The sequence below is a fragment of the Anomalospiza imberbis genome, chromosome 5, assembly GCF_031753505.1.
Source record: "Anomalospiza imberbis isolate Cuckoo-Finch-1a 21T00152 chromosome 5, ASM3175350v1, whole genome shotgun sequence".
NCBI classification, from domain to species: Eukaryota; Metazoa; Chordata; class Aves; order Passeriformes; family Viduidae; genus Anomalospiza; species Anomalospiza imberbis.
Genome location: NC_089685.1, coordinates 67,855,557 through 67,879,646, shown reverse-complemented (window position 1 = coordinate 67,879,646; position 24,090 = coordinate 67,855,557). Strand labels below are relative to the sequence as shown.

General features: G+C 40.0%; 1 protein-coding gene and 1 long non-coding RNA gene across 13 annotated transcripts in view; one reads left to right on the top strand and one right to left on the bottom strand.

The window, feature by feature from the left end:
• WNK1 (WNK lysine deficient protein kinase 1) overlaps positions 1-24,090 on the bottom strand; it is a 99,860-nt gene that overhangs the window by 49,976 nt on the left and 25,794 nt on the right. For all 11 annotated transcript variants that reach the window (XM_068191743.1, XM_068191748.1, XM_068191744.1 and 8 more), the window contains exons 2-4: positions 17,088-17,260; positions 12,394-12,614; positions 10,184-10,341 (exon numbers count right to left, since the gene is read on the bottom strand). In XM_068191743.1, coding sequence (XP_068047844.1) covers positions 10,184-10,341; positions 12,394-12,614; positions 17,088-17,260 — 552 coding nt within the window. The remainder of the gene's footprint in view (positions 1-10,183; positions 10,342-12,393; positions 12,615-17,087; positions 17,261-24,090) is intronic.
• On the top strand, positions 8,499-18,983 carry LOC137474829 (uncharacterized). 2 transcript variants are annotated; one of them, XR_010999516.1, is made up of 3 exons: positions 8,499-9,271; positions 14,710-14,771; positions 18,373-18,983. It is a non-coding gene; the product is annotated as an uncharacterized lncRNA (long non-coding RNA). The 2 variants fall into 2 exon arrangements; XR_010999515.1 differs by lacking the exon at positions 18,373-18,983 and adding an exon at positions 17,785-17,837.

The following is a 24,090-nucleotide window of genomic DNA, read 5'->3' as shown; positions in this document are numbered from 1 at the left end:
ACAGTAACTGATTGATCTTCTCAAACAAAATGTTCTAACATTGCAGTCCAGAAGCTAATAGCACCAGCAGCAAAGTCAAATCACACAAACAAAGTAATTAAAGTGTCTATATTTCCATTCTGCTAAACTGTTACCATTCTAGCTTGAGCCAGTCCCAGGCTGCCACAAACCATTAATTCAGGAATTTAGAGAGAGCATGACTGCAGTGGAAAAAGAGATCCAACCTCTTTCCCCCAGTCCCAAAGAAGTCCTCAGGCTATGGTATATATAGCATTTAAATTGGTTTACCCCGTGATCTCCTAAATTTCACTACCTGCAATTAGTTACTTACCCAGCCCTCAACACCTGCATGCTTAACCATTTCACCACCTCTAATCATTCATCTTAATCCTGCTGCCTGATCTAGGAATAATCCTTCAGATTTAGTTCTTTCCTTATTTCACACAGAATACACCTGAAACTGCTTGATAATTCTCACCCCAGTTAAACTGAATACATAGTATCGAAAGAAAGACTTCAGTTTAACATTTACTCAGTTCAATAGACACATGGTTTGCCTACAGAGGATTGATTTTCTTTTTCTGGTTAAAATGCAAACTAGAGTAGTTTTTTAAAAGAAATAGAAATGCAACATATTAAACAGAAGTAAAAATTTAGTTACACTGATGTCAGTATTTTCATAGCAATTAATTCTGGACAATTGATAATTCTGCCAAGAATTAAATTGGTAAATCCTGCAGAATAAACTCTGTACCAGATCAGTATCCTAGCAGAGTAAACAGCATTACTGCAATGCAAGCAGTGGAAGCAGATGAAAGCTTTAGTGAGCCAGAGCCAGCTCATGAGGCACTGTTCAGGCCAAGACAGGCCTTGCTGTCTTCCCTTCTGATCAAAAACAACAACTGCTTATTTTGAACCCAACACCATTTGAACTTGATGGATCTACCATCATCCACATCAAAATGTCCCATCTCATCTATTTGAGAGCTCTATGCCGCTGAATCACCTTAAGTAACTGGCCCTCACCCTCTGCAGGGCAAGTGTGTAAGTTATTCAAGTCTCATGACCCTTAACTTTTTCCAAACCAACAGGTAAGCATGTGTGCCCCGAGTTCAGAGTCACACTGTGAAGACAACGGCAACGCTGTAGAATTTATGCAGGACTGCTCGCTGCAACCTCACTGATCACAATTTAGATACTCTTCCTCTTCAATTTACCACCTAACTTCAAAAACATTTTGAGGCATTAAGAAAAAAATTAGAGGTCAAACAACAAATTGACAGACTTACAGAACTGAAGTTGTTATACATACAAGATCTATATGTATCTTGATTGACACATTTAAACTAATTGCTTCTTCCTGAAGTTAAATTTGTATGAGATAAGTTTTGGTGAAAAGCATAAAACAGACTCCTCATTCCATGAGCAATCTTTGCCCACGATCACCTTCACATACATATCCTACAGGTGATCCGCAAGCCCAAGAGCTGGAGAATACTGACACTGCCTACTCAACCAACTTCTCTGTCAGTGTCTCAATACTGTACTTTTATCTACTAAAGCCAGAGATTTTACAGCATTCAAAGCCTTACAAGATTGCTATAGTAGGCTACAGCTCTGTTACTTCGCTCCCACACACTTAAGTTCGAACAGGAACTAGTCACAGCTCTTCTTAGAAATTACTGGCTGCAAGCCTTTCCAGCAAGCTCAAGTAAAAGGCGTAAGTAAAGTCAAAACCCACTCTGTTTGTGATAATACTAAAATGCTATGCACTAGTGCAGAATATATACTATGGCTCAGAGCTACCCCACTGACAAGTGATCCAGCCCAGCAAAAAAGTTACTTTAAATTTTTTCTCAAGACATGGAAGTCCACTGCTCCTCAGAACCACTAGGGAAATAAAGTATCAGTTTATTTTAGAAGTCCAAAGAATCTGAAGCTAAGAACATTGTTTCAAGTAAAAAAAAAAAAGTTATTAATTAATCACAACAGCTACTGTAATTGCAGCAATTCTGTTGTATAGAATAAATTAATCAGGATCCAGAACAGGAAATTTTGTAACCGGGACAGAGTTTCTTAGTGCAAAGCTGGCTAACAATTAGCATATTGGTGCACGGAACAGTGAAAAGGGCCTTGTTTAGAAGCACACAGTATGAGGACAGAGCTTCTTCAGAAACAAAGTCTGACTGGACAAAGAGATCAGGTGTTAACTCTTAGTCTTGCACAAAAACATAAAGGTAAGATCAGTTGCACCTATCACACACAGTTCTTTAACCTAACCCTCAGAAGCAGAGATGCTGCCTCTAATGTGAACACCTTGAGCTAGCTCAGTGATCCTTTGCTTTACTGGGAATTCAGCTTGAAAATGGCTTTCAAAAAAACCCAAAACCAGACATGCCTAGACACACATTACAGTTATATAAATTTAGAAATGTCACAGTGACACAATACTAGAAGTGTCTGTCTTCTATTTTCAGTATGGAAAACATGTTTTTAAAAAATAAAATTGTATGAGTTGCACTCTCTGCTTTAATCTGCTCCCACTCTGGTAGAAAATCATTGTTCTGCACTCATTTTTAAGTTCATGTACAGTAACTCAAAATCTTAGTTCCACTGGACTTCAAACTGAATTCAAATAATGATGTAACATGGGCCACAAAACCCATTTGGTACCAGAACTAGCCTTTAGAAAGGATTATCTACTTAAAAGGCCTACGGTAATGTTGCAAGCACCAAAAATAGTGCACAATTCCAACAATGCACCAAAAGTCACCATGCCTTTTATTTTCAGACTTATTCTAATAGGAGTGAAGACTTCCCTGGAGTTATTCCATTCCTACCCCTTGCAACTATAGCAGTACAGCTGGCAGGACAAGAAATAGTAGCCTATGCATTCTTAGCGTCAGTATTTTTAACTAGTGCCACTCTATGACAAATAACATTGAGCCATCAGTCTCCCCACAGGAATGTTTGAGTGATTCACCAATCACAGAACTATAATGGCTCTCATCGCACTGCAGAGCCAGGCATTTTAAAAACACTTATCACCTCCCTGTGTCTAAGAGCCACCTTCCCATCTCTCGTTAAATTAACCTCAGTTAATGTAAGAACTAAATGGATGTCAGTACAGGACAGAATATTAAATACTAGGATCATAGTTTTAAGAGATCTGATCCTTAAAAGATACTTTTTAAGCTTTCCAAATTTTTAAAGATACGTTGTTTCACCCACATTCTGTGAACTTATTTAGGTTTCTAAAAATACATCTAGAAACTCCACATTACTTATTACAATTCAGAAAGTAAATTACACTTGATTTTATGCAACTCAACCAGTGCTCACAAGCTTCCACTCCTTTCAATTCCTGATGATCTTAAAATTATATCCTGTTCAAAACTGCCAAAAGACACAACCCAGGCTCATCAGTGAGCAAGGTAAGAAAGAAATAGCTCCGTTTACTTCAAACAAAGTTTGTTTCACATCAATACTGACAAAAAAAAATTAGCTGTGATCTCACAGCTTTTGATGCTGAACAGTGAGCTACTTTTAGAAAATAATTCAGTTGAATAAACCTTTTCCCTTCCAAACTCAGGCATCACCTGACTTAGCTGTGCAAACAACACAAAATCACAGACTGGGTCATGCTGGAAGGGACCAAGTGGGTCATCTGCTCCCACCTCCCTGCTCCAGCAGGGCCATCCCAGAGCACATGGCACAGGATTGCCTCCAGAGGGTTCTGGAATATCCCCAGTGAGGGAGACTCCACACCCTCTCTGGACAATCTGTTCCAGTGCATCATCACTGCACAGGCAATGAGTTCTTCCTCATGTTGAAGTGGAAGTTCTGCGCATCAGTTTCTGCCCATGGCCTCTTGTCCTATTGCTCAGCACCACCAAAAACCTGGCTCCATCCTCTGACACCCTCCCTTCAGATACTCAGACATTGATAAAGTCCTCTCAGTCTTCTCAAGGCTGAACAGGTCCAGCTCCCTGAGCCTGTCCTGAGGAGAAAGAAGTTCCAGTCCCTTCATCAACTTTGTTGCCTGACTGACAGGCTCAAGCTGATCGCTGCTTTTCCTTACTTGGCTCATTGTAACTTGTTAAAGAGGACTTTGAAAGTAACATGCAAGACTGCTTAAGATATTAATGCTTCCAATCCTTGAATTTCCACCTTCCACTTTTAAGGCTCTGTGTTTCTGAATTGATGAGTCAGTGGCTGAATCCCCACACAGGAAGATTCTGCACTCTTAAAGCTGTTACGGCAAAATGCATATGAGTGAGTTGAACAGCTACAAGAGCCAAGTGCTAGAAGTTTAAGCATTCAGTCAGTGTTCAGTCATTAGTTCAGTCAGTGTGAGGCAAAGGAATTGCACATGATATGCAATTTTTTTAAATATATTTAACACTTTACTGCCAGAAGTTTCTTTTTTGAAGGAATACAAGAGTTTACCCTTTCTTCCAATTGATGTTTCCACTGCTTGGTTGAAGGTTTGTAGCCTTTCAGTACCTGCTTTCACAAAAGATCACCTTCTCTGTTGGAGGGCTTCCTCCCCTACTTTTCCACTGATTTTTTTGCCAATGCTTTTTCCACTAGAAAGGTTGATAGGAAAGATATCTCCATTGTCTACTTAAACCAGGTCAAGAAATCAAGTAATTCAAGGTAAAGAAAACAATTTATTCATGCCTAAAAAATGCTAGATATTGCTTCCAGGAAGTACAAGAAGAAATTAATCGTCACTCATTAAGTACTCCAAGTAAAATTAATCATATGTCTAAAGGTTTAGTATTTTTTATTTGCTACTTAAGACCCCTTAGGAAGAAGAAGAAAATAAGAGCTGGAATACTTTGTCCACTGCACCTCTAGTGAAAATGAAGCAGTTGACTGGTCTAGACAGTTATAATGCCTAAATTTTAAGACATTAAAGAAAAGATTCATTTTATCTCAACTGACCAAACCACAGCACTTTGTAACTGCCTTCTTTCCAGCAAAGAGAATGACCTTCACCCTAACCAGTGAATTCCAGTTCCCACCAGTTAGGGAGATTAAGGAGTTTTAAACCAGTTAGACACTGCCTGGTCAGGTTACTTATTATGTGCCCTGTTCCCTTAGGCCCTTTTTTAAGCTCTGGAGAACAGAGAAGAAATATGTTTTGCCTGCTGTGGAACATTTTAGTACTGAACAACATTTTTTTTAAAACTCAAAAAATGCAAAATGCTTTTTTTCCCCCCCTTTCTCATCGTAAGGCCAGCTCAGACAACAGACATTTGTTTAGAGAGAAGAGACTGGACTTCTGGTGAAAGAAAGGACAAATACAAAACTTCACTTTGTCAAAGTAAGCATGGAGAAAAACAAGTACAGAGCACAAGTCCACCAGGAAAATTTAAAAGGTAAGTTTATATGATGGGAAGGGGGAGAAAGAAAAAGGGAGTTTTCTGCTCATACTCAGATGATTTGTACATTTGAAACTGAGGATGGTTTTATTAACTTTTTTTGCAATGAACATATTTGGATTTTTATGTTAGTGGTAGATATGCAAGAAGGAGGAAAATCTGCATAATAAATGTATTGTCTTTTTACTAGTCCTGGGACTAGTCAGTCACCTAGCAAATTTAAGCCTTGGGACATCCAAGTATTAGAGATCGAGATTTTGAGGCAAAAGCTTGGGTTTCCACAGCCCCACCAGAGGCTGAAGCAAAGCAGCTGAAGTTACTGCAGTTAGTTATGCCTTCAGTGCACTGATGCCCAAACAGACTAAATTAAGAAATCATACTTAAGATATTTGTTCTATAAATATCTGTTTTTCCATTTAAATGCACGTGTAGCCCATTTTAGATATCTCCTGTGACAAAGTGTTTAATTGCAATATGCATGGAACAGGTCAAAGAAAATACACCAGTCTCCTGAGAAGAACAAAGTCAGACAGGGAAACCCTCCTGAATTTTATCAAGCTCTTACACTCTTTCTTTTGGTTTTTATGCAAGTATGTAAAAGAATTATGTATCTTTATTTCATTTTGCAAAAAACAAAATCACAAAAAAAAAAAAAAAAGGGGATCCATTCCCTAATCTAGGAGCATTCCACATAGACAGCTGTGCTTGCACGAGAGGGCAGAGGAGAAACAACGAACCGAAGGAGCGGGAAACAGTACTTTAACTATAGTGCAGCTTGTTATCAATTCATTGCAGGCTTAGATTATTTCTTTTCTGAGGCCAAGCAGGCAACACTAAGTGCTCACTGGATGCATTCAGTCCCAGCTGAGGAGACATACTGCTTAAACCTCAGAGATTTCCCCATCCCACAGGAAGGTAAAAACCCAAAGAGCTGCAATTCTTTAAGCACTGACTACTAATTTTTTTGGAATCATTTCCAAAGAATAGCAGAGGATGGCTTCAATAAAGAAAACAGGGTTTGGAGACAAAATTGCAACACTATGATTTAATGAAAACAAAGATCAAGGCTAGATTCCTTTATGCTTCAGTGACAAGCCATGCAGATGTCTTTCCTTTCTAAAGAAACAGCTAGTGAAAGGGTTTGGACTGAATACGCTGAAGGGTGCAAGTACAAACAGAGGTCAATAGTCTGTGTTAAATGGCTGATTTCCTTATCAGAATGGTGAAACAAAGTTCAGCATAACACCTTGAGCCCTACAAATTCTGCACAGTTGTGGTTTTTAAGCCAGGTACATACCTAAGTTATTCTGTTAAAAGAATTCTTCTAGATAAAGTAATCCAGAATAACAATTTAATTGTACTTTTGTTTCTTGGGACAGAGAAATTTCAAGAACTTTATCCTAGGACTGTTTTAAGGAATTACAGGAACTTCCCAGTGAGAGAATGTAGACAAGTATAAATGAGCATCTTAGGAACAGCAGGCTTATGCAGTAATGCTATTGTCCAAGATGTGAAGCAACAATTACTGCCTGGGCCAAGAAATGTCTCATCTGTGAGAGGAACTTCAGCTTTTAGATCCAAATTCTAGATCTGTGCTTGCTAAGGTGTATTATTTAACAAAAAGCTGCTTCCAACCATGAGGAAAGACCCTGAGTCAAAGAGGTAGAACAGGACTGAGTACTCTGAGCAGTACTGCAAAGCTGCACTATCTGGCCATCAGCTAGAGCCATCCTTATCACAAAAAGTGTCAGGTCAAAACTCAACACAGCTGAGGGCCCCCAAAAAAGAGACCAACACACAGCCAAAATGGGAGAAAAGAACATAAGCTGGTTTATGTTCAAGAGGTTCTGAGAGGACACCCTGGGCATTAAGAGACCTTTTACAGGATTCTGTCCTAAGCAATAGCAAGGATTTAAGATAATGGAGCAACTTTGCTTTTTACTAAGCCTAATAGTTGCTGCAAAGAGGGTGAGGGTAATTAATTAATTTAAGTACATATGGCCTGCAGTGAGTGGCTGCACATTTTGATCTTATTGCCTTTGGGGTTTCAGTGGTTTTTAAGCTCCAACATGGTATGACCTTTCAGGACTTTCATAGCAGACCATTCCTACTGTCCTTCATTCTGCTCTCAGTATGCACCTAGAGAAAACAATCCTTTCAAATTTAAGGCACAGCAGGACTGTAGCTGCTACCTCAAAAAACCCCTAAACATGTCCAGGGAGGTAACAATGAAGGGGTTGAAATGGAGATGCTAAACCTCTTCCACAAAACACACCCACCTTCCAACGTACATTAGAAGAGATGTGTTGTTAAGTACTGCTGCAGTCACTTTTGCAGGAGGGGGTTTTCTGCCTCCACCCTGTCACTGATAATTCACACACAGTCCTTTCAAGTACTGAATTTGGCAAATGGTTCACCCCTCACCCACAACTGCACACACAATCTAAACTTCTAAAATCCCTAAAAATCTTCTAAACCTAAAACTACCTGGCTCTTTTTCACACTGGTTCACGGAGCTTTCACGAAGGGGTAAAAAGAATGCCAGGAGTGTTTAATTTCATAACACAGACCTCTTTCCACATTATAGAACACCAAATCCTCCATTATCAGTTAAGACAGGGTTGTGCCTTATTTCCAGGTAACGTTGTCTTGCCTCCAATGAAAGCTTTCCTTGAAAATTCTTCACATTTTGTTTCTGGTTGGTTTTGTTTTGAACAAACTGCTTTGCAACTACACTGAAATAAACATCCCCAAAAATACCAAAGCACACAGACTTTTGAAGCAGACAAACGTACATTTCATTTTCTTTACCTTCCTGTCCCTTGCTACTTTTGAAATAAAACAAGATTTGCTGGATTTCATATCAAAGTGTATCTTAAGAGCTCACAAGCAGTAAATTAAATAGCTGGGAAAAAAAAAAATCGACCAATAAACTTGATTTGTGAACCATCAGCAGAGTAGAAGAGAAGGTGGTGTTGGACAGACCAAAAATTTGCCAGTGTTTCTCATCCACTTTGAATTTCCACCATCAGCCAATAACAATGGGGAGAAAGGAGCACCACACACAATAACCAAGTGGTAAGTGGAACCCTGGTAAGTCTCTAGGTAACTTTTTCTGCTACAAGTCCCTGCAAAGCTTTCCAGGTATGTACTTCAAAGACCAGGGGAAAGATGGGTCTGTAAGACCTGGGGATTTACAAGCCTGAGGTTGTCTCAAAAGCTGATCCTCACCAACATCCCAGTTCCCAGCAGTGTCCTTGAGGAACAGGCAGGACAGTTACATTAGGCAATGTCTATCCAAATTTTGCTGCTTTGGCTCTGTCCAAGACACATCCATAAGCACAGTAAAAGGTACCACTGAGACTGCTCTGGTAAGACACGTAGCTTTCTTTCACTGATCCCAACTGCTTCCAGGACAGATTATGCTGTACGCAGTGTAAGGACTAGACTTTAGCCTAGTTCTTAAACTCTATTTAGAAAATTACAGGTAAGTTTGCCAACGCACAAAAAAGAAAACTAAACAAAAAAACCCCCAACTCTCTATGTATATAAAAAGTTATTCTAACATCTGTGCAAAACACTGAAGTGACCACTTATGCCTTTTTTTCCCCCCCTTCTTCTGTGCCCTTCCAATATTTCCCTGAAAAAAAGGGATAGTCTTATTTCACCAAGCCTCTCTTCAGAATTCATTGCTTCTGACATGAAGACTCTTCTCCAACTCTAAGTCAGGAATTGTATTTGCCTTTTGCAGTGTGAGGTATCAGGAATAAGAGAGCATTTTATTTTTCCAAGCTAGGCAAGTTGTTTATTAAATCTTCAACTTCTCTGAGATAACATGTGCAAAAAAATTAACAGAAACTTATTTGTTTATGGACAAAGAGGTAAGTCTAAGGTTTTTTTTCTCCTTTGCACTCATGCACAGGTATTCTGAGAAATCCAATGTGAGTTTTCACTTCCCCAAGCAGCCACATCACTATTCTTTCTGAATGCTTAGGTCAAAAAATTGAACATGTTTGTTTCACTGTACTGGTACAGTCATCACAACACCGCCTCAGAAATCACAGAAAATCTAGCCACACCATACTGCAAATTTCTAGCACTGCAGTTCTGCTTCCTGCACGTTCCCCTCAGTCTGGTCAGATGGGCCAGCTCTAATCTCGATTGCCTTCTCAGCCGTATTTGTTTTCTCCCACAATGCCTCCACCTCCACCCACTACACTTGCCCAGTACTTACCAGGGTGGAATAGCTTCCTACTATTTATCAAGTATTTCCACTTCATCATTATAAGAAGTGCCCCCAAAACACAGGAACCAAGGGCCACTCAGAATTCAATGAACTATTAAAATCACTCTAGGTAACTGTCAGGCAGCCAAGCCAGTGCTCAAATCTGTTATCCAGCTTTATTGCAAAGAACAAGGTTACCAGGTTACCAGCTCCTCTTCAAGACAGAACTACTTCCACCATCCCCCAGGTGGCTTTGAAAATAATCTGTTACTATTCTAGTGCATTTATTTTTTCTAGTTTGGTCTGAGGGGTTGGTTTCTTCATATTTTTCTTATATACTGAAAGAAGAGTATGAACACATACAAAATTTTATTTCCATTCACATATTTTACAAGCTTCTGACAGATGTTCAGTGAGTTCAACCACACTGTAACTCTGCACTCATCCCAAAATAACCTCTTTTCAGTTTTTTTCCCCACACACGCTTGCACAGCACTGATGCTACCCAGCTGTAGTCCTTTGCTGCTAACAGCAGTAGCTTTAGACTCGGCAATGAAGAGGGACTTACACTGGTCACTCGACGGTAGATCTGCGCAGCATTTTGGCACTCGGAATAAGGATATTCAGACGTGGCCATCTCTAGCATACACATCCCAAAAGCATATACATCAACGGACTCATCATATTTCTCCTCATACATCTCAGGAGCCATGAACTCTGGGGTACCTTAAATTAAAAGAACGATTCAGACTCTAAATGTCTCAAAGCGAGCAGAGGCTGCTGGCGTTACTCACCGCAGGGGCAAGCGGCTGGGCAAACCTGTGAGACAAGAGAAAGTGGAGGCAAAAAGAAGAGGGAGGAAACCCTTAGTGACTCTGTTGCACCAATGTACTTTGTGAGTCTTCCATTGCAAGGCCTTTATGGAATAACAATGGCATGTGAAAACTGATGCAATTCCCTGTTTAGGTATGTTAGTTGATACAAATATCAGAACAGACTGGATTAGCCTGAAATCAAACAGGAAGGGAGGGGATAAGAAGAGGGAAACACTGCAGACTAGCCATAGGCTGCAAACCAAATACTAAGGACAGTTAAGGCACTTACCTTTTCTCCCTGTAAGAAAAGAGGCACATTAAACCTTGTGTCATAAATTACCTGACTGCCCTCTGCTGCAAAAGAAGTAGTACTGGTAAGAGCCCACAGCTAGTCTCAGACCTGGTGCTCTCCATCTACTTAGTGAAGTAGAATGGATGAGGTAAGGCCTTGCAATGAAAAGCTCTGTTGTTACAAATAAAAATCTCTGTGAAAAGAGGATAAAAGGTAATTTTCTGCAAAGGCCACTCACCAGAGCCCTTTTCTTCATATACTTACCTTCCCACCTGCAGTATATTTATAGGCCTACTGCAGATACAGGCATTAGTGAGGGACATCCTACAGTCAAAAATACTTAGAAATACAGAGAGATTGAGTTACAGGCATAGAGCGTGAGATTCAACAAGTCCCATTTAAATAGTGTGCAGAAAATTTTTGCCCAGTGAAGCATCACAGATCCCCTCTGCAAACAAAGGGACTTCATTGTATGATCAGATATACTTTAAGCCAGAGATGCAAGTTTGCTTTTCGTAAATTTAAACACAGAATTATTTCCTGCAGACACCAGATTCCAGACAATTTACAGATCATTCTACAGCCCATTGCTTGTTTTCACCATGATAAACCAAAAAGAAATGTAATTGCAGTCATTTATCCAAAGGCTACTCATTAACAGATAACGATGCAACAGATGGTAATTTTCCAGTGATAAATTTGAAGATATGACAAATATGCTTAAGAAATTATGGTTTTTAACACCATTCTTTTTTCCCTATTAATACTTTGACCTGGTTAACAAGCAGGAAATATTTCAGCGACAGCTTGCAAGAAAATTTACAGGAATACACCATTGATCCCAGCTAGGAATCTGGCACAGGACTGTTGAGTAATGCTGAATTTTAGCAAGCTCTAAATACTGTGAGTGAAAGAAATTTCATTCCCTGCAGTCTATCGACCCAACTATAAAAACAAAGCTGATAAAACCAATTCTTTGAAGAATTCACAAGAAAGATTACACTAGCTCCACCAAACCAATTTCTGAAAAAGGTTATGAATGGATACACAGGGACAGAGCCAGAATAAAGCAGTATTTCCCAATGCACCCTCCTAACTCACAAAAATCCACATTCTACAGACTCCCCGAGTAAGGCATTATACCACAGTCGGTGTTATTATTTAAACACATATACATAATATTGACTTTCTTTGGTATACCTCAGTTTCTGATTATTCACAAGCTGCAAGAAATTCAACATTAACTCCTGGTGACAATGAAAAAAAAATTTGGCTGTATGAACTAATGCTACACAAAATATCAAAACGTTGTTTGGTCACCAAAATGCATTTGAACATTTCATGAAGCAGCACCACATCAAAGGTAAGATTTGTATGTAGTGAAGAGTGGTTTTATCAACAATGTTGCACTAGATTGTTGGGCAGGACAAGAACCCTATATTCTGAAATAGCTAATGTTAATATATAAATGACAAAAGCACAACCAAAATTTCAACATGTCTTTGCATTAGGAACACAGAATGACCTCAGCAACCAAGAGACAAAGCCTACATATTTTCAGGCTTTGACCATGTATCTTTGTAAGCATGTTTTTTTAAGAAAGTTCGTAAACCACTGAAGTCTCCAAAGAGGTAAACTGGCTCAGTAGCCTCCAAAACAGGAGAGGCTTACCTATCACACTTTTGGCAAAAGAAGCTCGTTTCAGGGTTGCCAGACCAAGGTCTCCAATCTTGACTGATCCAGTGGGGCCAGTAATGAAGATGTTATCACATTTTAAGTCTCTATGAATGATGGGAGGAGTACGTGTGTGCAGAAATTGTAAGCCTTTCAGTATCTGACGGCACCAGCTTCGTAGTACTTTAATTTTCATCACTTTAAATCTTTTCAAATACCTAATGAAACAAATAACAATAGGTTAAACAGATTCTGCTAACAAATAGTAGATTAAACTATACCATTTGCTGTTTGGAAGCAAAGAAACAGTAATTAAGGACACGTATAAATTTCAGCTTCTATTTTAAAATCTACCTGAGCATTTCATTACTTCAGAGGAGCTAAAGAGGATTCCCCTCTACAAAACCTATCCCCTTTCTTCTAGCCCGCAGATTATAATGATGAAACAAAAATGTGAAAGCTTGGTGTACATAGCTGATAGCTCCTCTGCATACAAAATCACTCTACAGTAATTAGACAGCTGGATTGGTAAATTTCAAGGCACTGCTTCAATGACAAATAATTCAAGGCCCATGAATTACAGTTCTTTACATATTTAACTTCTCAAACACTCACAATCTCTACCTTGATTAATTATAACTGGGTGGGAAGGTGGGTCACTAGATCCAAAGTGTTTTAATAACCAAAAAGGTACAGAGCTGTGGAAAACTGCAAGAGCTCTGAAATCATTAGTGCCTCGTTCACAAGAGTAGTCAAGCACTCTGTTCAAGGCTTCCACATTACATTTTAAATCTGCTTCAAATTTACCTGTGGAGACAGCAAGTGATTTAGAAATTCTTAGAGATCCCCTCCCTGGTGCAGAACAGGGTTTGATCACCTGAATCCAACTGGTACTACTCATTACTTCAAAACTATGGACAGATAGAGACAGGGCAGAGAAATCTTTAAGAAGGCTCTGTCAAATAACTGAGGTGGAAGATTTCATGCATAAGTCTGTATCCTTTTGCAGGTAAAATGCAATCCAACCTTAACTGTTCTATCTTTGCCACTCCTTGAAACCCCATGTAAGAAGAGTCAAATTTCATACCAAAAATATTTTTCAATGAGCGTGACCTAAGACTAAGTTCTGTTACTCAACTTCAGCAGGTTAGAGATGCCACAAGGTGAATAACCTCTGACAGTTTTCAAGTGCTTTCCAGCAGGGTTTTTTCTCCATCTCTATTTGGGTAACAATTTGAAGTGAAAAGCTGTTTTGTTCCTTCTGAAAAGGTACAGGCCAGACTACATGTGGAAAAAGGACCTAGTTTGCTCTGTAGAGCAAGGACTTTAATCTTGTTCGGGCAATGTTACTCACTCAGTCTCAGATAAAGATCAGTTTCACACAAGAGAAGACTGCTAGTAAATTATGTGACCAGCACGGAGTCTAGCCACTGCAATCGTAAAACTAAAAGCAAGTTGTGCTCAATTATTCCATGGTAGTAGTCAATCTCTTCTGCAGATTACTTATCTAGGAGATACAGTCCTAATAAAATCACTTCAATCAGCTCCAACACAGAAATGCAGTGTATTCATCCCTTTTACTTTAATTTCTCCAGTTCAAAATAAGATCTGGAAAATCAAGTTGATAGCAATGATCCTGCTGTGAAAATAAGTCTGTAAAAGCAATTGAGTCAGTTCCAGAGAAAATAAGGTCTCAGAATGTAAAGGAAGGCAGGGAAAAAGCCAAGTCAAGGAAGGAAACAAACTGAAGGAGGTTCTGGATCGCACCAGCTACCACTTGAATTCTTGCTATTGACACAACCCTCATTCGTATCTCTTGAGCCTGTTCCAAAGATCACATGGTAGGGGCACTTCAGTTCAGCATCCGGAATCCCTAATTACATTCTTGGTTACAAATAGGCTGCTCCACTGCCAGCTTTTCGCTGCTAAAGGACCTGGATCCAACCATCACCCAGCATCGTGCAGTGTGGCTGTCACTGTTCCGTAACACTAACCTGAATTAAGTCACATGTCACTTAATGCAGAAAACAATTTAAAATGGAAGCCCATATAAATACATAAAAATAGACAAGCCTATTATGTAAATACATATAAATACGGAAAAATAGACAAGCCAGTATGTTTTCACTTTTCCTACTATCATGGAATAACTTGGGCTTGAAGAGACCTCAGGAGGTTTCCAGTCTAAGTTTCTGTAATTACAATTACACAGAGCTCAAGGAGCTGAAGGAATCCTTACTAAAATAAAACATGAGAAAAAATTTCCTTTAAGATAACATCATACTTGTATTCTGTTCACTTTTTTACATCAAGTGACAAGAATGTCTATGTCCTAAGTACCAAAAGAAGAAAGGCATCACTTTTATCAAATGTAGGTAAGTAAACATATTGAAAAAAAGATATGGAAGTAATAGTCAAATATATGCAAATACAAGTGTACAGTGTAAATCTAGGAAAATGCCACAAGCACATGAAATAATTAAGGCACACCTGAAATCTCCCATACATTAACCAGCCATGTGTCAAGCGAAGTGGACTAGAATAAACTAAATCACAATTATAACACTAACTATACAAGAGCAGAGAAAAATCCTAGCCAGAACTCTACAGTTTACAGGATTTTCAATTAAAGAGCCTATTACTTTTCTCTGGATTAAATAAAAAGACTTTCTTATTTCAAGATACAAAATAATCCCACAGAGAGAAAATCTGGTGTACTTCTTCCTACTAGCATCCTACTTTATAATTGTCTATTATTAATCACTTCATCATCTTGCTTATGACAAGCATATAAGCCACTCAAATATTAAAATCTATGAGAGGGATAAAGGAGTAAAAAAGGGAGGAAAAAAATTAATTTAGCACTACACATTTAGCAGAAAATTAAATAAATAAAGGTAAACTTTATTCAAAGGCATCAGTACAGAGGTGCAAAGCCATTTACTTACTACTTGTCTGAAAACAGCACATGAAGCAGATCTATTATTTTACCTGAAATACCTTAAGTAACCTGAGAAACGTCTCCATCAACATACACCTAAAGAATGTTGTCGTATCCTGAGCCATCCTATTCAAGTACTAGTTCAAGAGACAAACACTTCCCTGTAACTGCAGCCCAGACTCCCAGAGAAACATTTTTCTTCTTAAGACTGTCCATTTGTAGGTATCAATAAGCACAATAAAAACCACAAGACATTCACAGGCTATTTCAGCCAAAGAGAAGGCAAACTGTTTCCAGCTCCTGCAGCCTGCTTACACATGTAGGGTGTGAATGCCTCTCCAAGAGTGAAATGGGCACTGAACAAAGTGAGGGATGCACAGCCCCTTTATTCCAGAGCTGGCAGCTTTACCCCCAGCAGAGGGAAGGTGGCTGGCGCCTGGGACACGCTCCCAGAGAGGAGCACAGCCCCTTTATTCCAGAGCTGGCAGCTTTACCCCCAGCAGAGGGAAGGTGGCTGGCGCTTGGGACGCGCTCCCAGAGAGGAGCACAGCCCCTTTATTCCAGAGCTGGCAGCTTTACCCCCAGCAGAGGGAAGGTGGCTGGCGCCTGGGACACGCTCCCAGAGAGGAGCACAGCCCCTTTATTCCAGAGCTGGCAGCTTTACCCCCAGCAGAGGGAAGGTGGCTGGCGCTTGGGACGCGCTCCCAGAGAGGAGCACAGCCCCTTTATTCCAGAGCTGGCAGCTTTACCCCCAGCAGAGGGAAGGTGGCTGGCGCTTGGGACGCGCTCCCAGAGAGGAGCAGAGCCCCTTTATTCCAGAGCTGGCAGCTTTACCCCCAGCAGAGGGAAGGTGGCTGGCGCTTGGGACACACTCCCAGAGAGGAGCACAGCCCCTTTATTCCAGAGCTGGCAGCTTTACCCCCAGCAGAGGGAAGGTGGCTGGCACTTGGGACACGCTCCCAGAGAGGAGCACAGCCCCTTTATTCCAGAGCTGGCAGCTTTACCCCCAGCAGAGGGAAGGTGGCTGGCACCTGGGACACGCTTCCAGAGAGGAGCACAGCCCCTTTATTCCAGAGCTGGCAGCTTTACCCCCAGCAGAGGGAAGGTGGCTGGCACTTGGGACACGCTTCCAGGCGGGGCGGACAGCGGAGCCCCGTGAGCCCCGCACACCGCTAGAAGGCCTCGCAGCAGCTGCAGCTCCAGAGCTCTGCTTTATCTGGGCCTTCAGCACACCACGAGGTGCACTCGGCTGCCTCACAGGTCCAAGCTGCAGGATTTTTATCTAAAGCTTCAGCAAGTTTCAGATAAACCAAAAGGTGGTGAATTATTTTCTTTTTACATGTTATTTGTATTAACACCCAAAACATCCCAAAAGAGGTGAATTAATTTGAGCTTTGAACTTTATGAACTAGCTCATACTAAATGGAAAGCAGCCAGAGAAAAAAAATCAAAGAAATTCTGAGAAGTAAAAACTAAGTATTGCCTTCCTGAGCTCTTAAAATCCAAAAGTCTTGTGCATGTGCTTACTGGGACATCACAAGTAAGAACTGACAATCTAGCTAACTCAAAAGATGTTCTACCATGCCATGCAATGCTAGTAATGCTCCGCTTAAACAAGAATGCTCCTACAGTAGGTTATCCCTCAGCAGAAGGGCTCTGTTCTCATCCACTCTAAATATCACCTACTTCTAAGTGCTCTAGTGTTGTGCTAATGAAACTGAAACGCTGTGACTTGTCTTAATTTACTTACGTTTTTAATGTTCCAGACGTCATGAGTTCAGTCACAAGAACAATACACTTTTTTCCTTTGACTGTAGACTCCCAGGAATCATAGAACCTGACAATATTGGGATGCTGAAGCCCCTTCAGCATCCCAGCTTCCTCTTTAAATCTTTGTCGCTCTGACTTGGACAGCTTCCGATCCTAATGAAAAAAGAAAAGGTGCATCAGAAAGTTTTGCTTTATTTTCTCATTGAGGGGCAGCAACTTGAAAACAGGTACACACAAGAATCATGCATCTTAAATGCGATCTGGTTTGCAATTATCTTTAAATATTCTGTTTTGAACACATTCTATTAAAGTCTTTTTATAATATGTTGTTCTTTATAATTCTGTTGCTCTCAGGGTTAAGAACTGCATGTCTGTAGATTAACTCTTTCTGCTTTCTCCTGCTTTACTACTCTTAAAAAATTTAGCTGTTGCCTGACTTGGGGTGGAAAGGGGATATAATATTTTGAACACTTCAGTGTCTGAGAATGAAATCAGGTCATTTAAAGCATGTTCCTCTCATGTTGTACATAACAATAACCTTTCATTATTCCTAGATGTCTATCCAGACCACTAGTTAACAGATGGGATTAAGCATCAAACCTCTGTTAACATAAAGTATGTTCCTGTAGCTGTAGACCATCAAGTGAATGAATTGGATTTTCTTTGATTAAATGCAGAACCTCATGATTGAGCAAGTTTCCTGAAATCTCATGTCAACAAAACCAAAAAACGTAACTCCTAGTAGAGTTACGAAAAAGCGAGCTTTTTCCTAGAAAAAGCAATCTTTTTTCCTAGAAAGCAATCTTTTGGCCAGAGGCAGAACACAAGACAGCATTTCTGGACAATACAGTTGTATTGCAGCTGGCTATCAGCTATTGCCAAGACTCAGAGCCGCTATTACCTGAACGAGCAGTACATCTCAAAGAAAAGACGTCTCTTTGTGCCACGCAGTGTTCTCAGTTCACCCAGGCATGACCAATGCACTGCTCACACCAGTCAGACTGACTGACACAAACTGGGTCCATATGCAGTTTGCATTAAAAAACCAAAGTATTTCAGGATATACGCATAGCCAAGAATTTCAGAAGCATAGTTTCTAAGTTATTTAGCAATAACCAAAGACTTATTTGTCAGATCTGAGTAATAATTTTAAGTCACTTGATTTCACATTGTCTTTTCTAATAAAAGGAGGCAGTAAAAACAAGCAGGATTTACTTATACTCCCATTGTGCTCCAGACAGTAATTCCTCTTCCTTTGTTTACAGGTCATGTGTTTTCTCAATATAATTCAGCCATGTAATATCTAAACCATCCTACATTCACTAAGACCATCAACATTTTCTAAAAGGTTCACAGAGTATCTTCAGGCATGGACAAATTTCTTTTTCAGATGAAGCTCCAATTTTCAGAAGTATACAATTTCCCCGGCTAAAAGTCTCAAAACATGTTTGAAATCACCTCAGGGATCAGTTTCCTATTGGTGTCTAGAATGTCACTCACCTTTACAATTCTTAGGAAAATGCAAAATCCTTATGTATGACTAATTTAATCTACAGACATCAAAAAGCACTCAATCCTACAACTACTTCACTCCGCAGAAAGCATTACCACCTCTTCCCATTCTCTCATAAGCGATCCTGCACAAGTTTTGATATAACGTTTGAAGAAGCACTCCACCAACAGTTGAGCATTCATGTCTGTTTAGGTGTTGCAGGCATTTTTGTATCTAATTAGTACTCTCATTTGAGCTGTCTTTCCCCTCTAATAGCTTTCCTTTCAGTATAATGAACAAGGCAGCACAAGTTCTGTTTCAAACCTTGATCTTAACTGTTTCAAACTGCTGAGACAGAAAAGCAAGACGTACAGCTGACCATACACACATCACCAGTGCTTCAAACAACACAACCACAATATCATCTTTCTTACAGGAAAATAAAGCAGTATTTTCAGCCTCTGCACTTGACCCATACAATTCACTTTTTTAAGCCAGTGTACTTAGCTGTAAATTCAGCTACTATATATGGTCATTATACAGAAAAGGCTGCAATAATTACTTTTCTATCACTTAAGTAGTCAATATGAAAACCTGTGTTCATTTTGGTCCAAACCCAAAATTTTTGATATACATTTGGATTACATTTCCTTTATTCTGTGCATGCTAACAAGTTATCTACCACAAACACTGTTAACCAGTTTCACACTTACATTTCACATCAAGTCAAGTGCATTTCATTTCATTCTCATTTTAACCCACGTAACCCAATCTGCCTTAAGGGCTTTATTCAGTTTTCCCTGCCCCTGTACTACTGTCCCCAAATAGAAACTAATAAGCGCTAATCACTCTTATCAATGAACAGACTCCTAAGAGGCACTCACATTTGGACTCATTTCTCTCTCTGGTCACATCCATGGCAGCATCATGTTCCTGCAAACACAGCTGTGACGTTCAGCACAGACACTCAACACTTTAGTGCTGGCATTAAAAACCCACCAAGACCATGCAATAGCCTAAGTAAAACAACGCTGCTTTGACAGTCACAGTGCCCCAAGTGATCTGGGACAAGTTTGGACAAAGCACAGGCCAAAAACTTTCACCCAGGAACACAGCTATGTTTTTGCAACCAAGGAAACCCTGCACCCTTCAGTACATAACTGCAGCAGCAAAAGGGAACATTAAACAGAGCTGGAAGAAAAAGACAGAGAGGCCACTTGTTTCCTAAGCCCAACAGTGCATACTACCTTTTACTACCCTCATTTCCTTGGACACACAACCCACACCCTCATCTGTAATAGCTTTTTATATTCTTCTCCTAAAGGAACAGTAACGCTAGGTTACAGAAGACTGCCAACATACTTTAAAAGAACCCACAACTCTAATATTTGGGAAAATACTAGATCTCCTGTACAATTATACCAACGAAGTCTGTATACACAATGACTGTTTTTAGCTGTACAAATTACATTCTAATGCAACTTGCAAACAGTTGGCCTCCAGGCCAACACACAATTTAAAATGACAAGTCCATTTTCAAAACCGGAGTAATTAAAAATATGAGACAGCAAGATCTCCCAGGCTGCACAGACACAGACTAGAATAGAGCCCATCCCAAATGCATGTTGGCATCCTTTGAGCTGTTAGTATGGGCAAAAGTGACAACTTCACCTCATGCTTGTTCTTGCACAAAAATGCAACTTAAGCAGATGCAGCTACTAAAATACTGAAATAAGCAAGTAAAATAGAGCATTGTATGTCATTTGGGAGAGCAGCCATGTTAGGTATAAACAGTTCAGGAGAAGCAGGGGAATGAGAGTATCTTGGCATCACATGGAATCCAGAAAGCAGCTGTACAGCATAGCTGTGATAGAGATAAAAAAGTCATCATCACTTGGTAAGAATTTAAAAAGAGTGTTTGGCAAGACTTTGGGAAGGGAAGAGTTTCCACTGTCTTCAGTTATAACTGCATACTCCAAAAGACTCAAGCCCAGATGTGCCTTCCAACAAGGCAGCTACTGGGGGCAGTACTCAGAATCCATCGTGGACACTGAGCAGGAGTCTGCAGAATTGCAGGACCCTCAGCTGTATCTCCACTTCTAAAGATGCAATGAAATCTGTGCCCTATCACTCAAAATATGCCCTCCTTTTGATCAAATTATTTTAAGCATGGATCAGATAAGCAAATTTATCTCCTGCAGCTTTTTTCCTATAACTCACAGTCTAAAAATGTACACAGATGGATCATTTCCATGCTTATTTGTTGTTTTCATTTGAAAGCAGAAATATAGGTTTCACAGATTAACATTCTAGTTTTACCAAGTACAAGATCAGTTAGACAGTTTTAACGTTTTTGAAGTAGTTTTCTGTAAGCCTAGGAAACTTAAACAATTTTATAAAGATGCCAGCACTTTAAGAACAGTTAGTAATATATAGCTTGATATCCTATCCTTCAAAGACCAAATAATTTTGGAATTCCCACTAATAAAATTTAAAATGGACATACTCTCTCCTTTCTTTGTCCTTTTTTACCATAAGCAATCTTAGGCAGACAAGACAAAGTCCTAAATCTAGAAGTTAGCAAATCACATTCTTGTAGTAGCTCAGCTGGCACATGCTGAGCAGATATAGCCCAAATATTTTTAAAAATATACAAAGCTGTCAAACTATAGGAGAGCTTGCTTCCTAAAATAGATTTAACTACCTATAAAATGGACAGCATTGCTCTTCCTAAACTGATAGCTTCCCTCGAGGGCCTAAGTGTCACATCCCAATCACTGGGCTGCCCTTTGAACAAACTGAAACAGATGCATCAAGCCTACTCCGTTCATTTCATTCATTCCTTTCCACCTACATTAAATTGTTTTGACAAGCCAGGACACACAGCAAGGCGTCCCAGCACGTGATTCTGCAGTGCCAGGGGCCTGAAAGGAGACAAGCTGCAAATGAAACGGTTGTTCAGCTCAGAGTGACTCAATAAGCTTTTTCTTGGCAGTTTCCATTTATCCAGGTCCTTCCCATCAGATTTGTTTTGGTCAGGAAAGAGCTATCAGAGGTGTTTACATTTTTCCATGTAAAACAGAGATCTTGGGCTTTCATGATAAACCAAGTACAGGTTTACTCTTCCACTAATTTCCTTAACATACAGCAGCATGAATTACACGCAGCATAGTTACTACCCTCTTTCTACCCCTGTACCTACATGCCTTATATAACTGAAAAACAAACCACCCCAAAACAACTCCCTTCAGCCCCCCCCCCCCCCCAAGATTAGCTATTGTACCAAGCCACAACAAACAAAACTCATAAGCAAAAAATGCCTATAGTCCTCTGGTGATTTGTTTCAGCCAAGAAACTATCTACTCAGCATCCTTAATAAGGAAAAAAATACATTTCTGGCACCTAAATTAAATTTCAACTGGGAGACTCACATAGTCACTGAGCCTACTGAGTAATTTCCTATGTGTTTTCCTTTCTATCTGTCCACAGTCCTTCTGAGTTCTGTCCTGTTCACATCAGGACAAGAAATCACACATCTGCAGAATACATCCCAGTGCCCAGAGCAGTCACAGGGTCCAATCCAGACAGCAGAGGCAGCTGGGGAGCCTCTTCATCAAGGCACTGCACTCTGCTCACATCACTTGAATCTCTTCAGCCAGCTCAAGCAAGGCTCCCACTATTTTTACTGATTGACACCAAAAGGCCTGAGCTAAAGTCTGGGACAATTCAGCTGGCATTAAACAGACACAGTTTTGCACTGGTGGCACAGTGCACCTCACCCTCAAACACACAGTACAGGATACCAAGCAAGTGGCCAGCAAGAGAAATACTCCACATGAAAGAACTACACCTGCCAACTCCTGCTATACATGCTCCAAGGTGATTTTTACTTCCTTAACATCAAGTTCAATTTACATCACTGAAGTGCTGGGGAACCTTCACGTACAGCAGAACAAACCAGACTCAGAAAACTTCCCATGATCTCCACCTACAAATAAGTAGACTCATAAGTGATGTAGGTCAACTTTAAACTGTTTGGGTTTTGGTTTGCTTCTTTTTTAAAACCTCAGTGGATGAACTGCTACACAATTTAGAGCTCTTCCATCTTCCACAAATATTAGGAAGATAAGCAGTAAAGAGGAAACAGAGAAAGAGTGGACACTTCATGTACTACAGACAGGTTTTACTAGCCTTCTGCATATCATACCACTAGATCCAGAAATGACACACAGCTACAGTGCAGGGACAGTTAGTAGGCTGTTTTGCAGGGAGAGTTAACTAGACTACAGCAACAGTATATAGTTCTCATCCAGACATGCAGTAGAAAAATTAGTAGCAATGAACTGTCTTTAAGTGATGTGACCTGTAAATGTACAGCCATGAGAGACTTCAAAGTGCTGTTGAATTATAGATAGTCTGAATCACAAGCAAGGTGAATTATCTCTCTCTGCTGAGGTTACACTGAGCAGCATTTTGTCAGGCATTCAGATGTCTGAAAATTTGAGTGAAGACACTGCAGTTTCCAGCCAATTATTTGGAGGAAGAAGTACCATACAGAACAGACAAATGTTCTTCTGTGTGCATTTCTGCACCATATGAGAAAGGCTTTGCAAGCCTTTAAGCAAGGTTAATGAGGGGTCATCAGAGGAGAAGCTAGCAAGATTGTGTTCTGATATTCAGCACTGTTAATAGAACTGAGGCTTTGTGGGCTGCAGTGTTCTCATCCTGAAAAAATCTAGCAGTTAAGAGGAAAAAAGAGCACAGTAACCATTGAGCTAGATTAACAAAATATCAACAAAGAGTCCACTGAGCTTAAAAATCACCCAGCGTTATACAGTTGGTGCTTAAAAACAGAAGTCTCAGTGCACAAGCACTACATCTACTTTTCTGCATCAACACATAAACCACTTAATACTTTCTAGCATTAAAGACTAGGTAGAGAGATAAAAGGGAAGGGAAAGAGACTGTTCAAAACGCATCCCTGTACAGCAACATACAAAAAAATTGATCAAAGATCTGCACAGATCCTTCCATCACTCCACTTTCTACAAACCGCTGAACACAAAAAAACTGATTAAACAGAGCTGAACAGCTGCTGTTCCAAAAGTATGTATCCAGGCTAAAAAATGCCAGCTTCCTCAGCCACTCCTCATAAAGCTTGTGCTGTGGACCCCTTGCCAGCTTTGCTGCTCTTCATTTGACATGCTCCAGCACCTTACTGCTCTTCTCTTAGTGAGAGGCACAGAACTTTCCAGTCACTTTCCTGCTCACCTTAGTTTAAAGATAGAAGACAAAGCTTCTGACAGGTAGCAAAACACTATGCAAGGCCAAGTTAATGCTTATTGAAAGAATGATTTCACCTTGCTCCTTTGCAAGTCTCCACGAGAAGAATCAATTTTATATAAGCTACAGACAATCTTCATGAAGCATGCAAATAACCTTAAGAAAGATAACACAAGTATAAAATACGTATGTAGCACAGCAGAAAAGA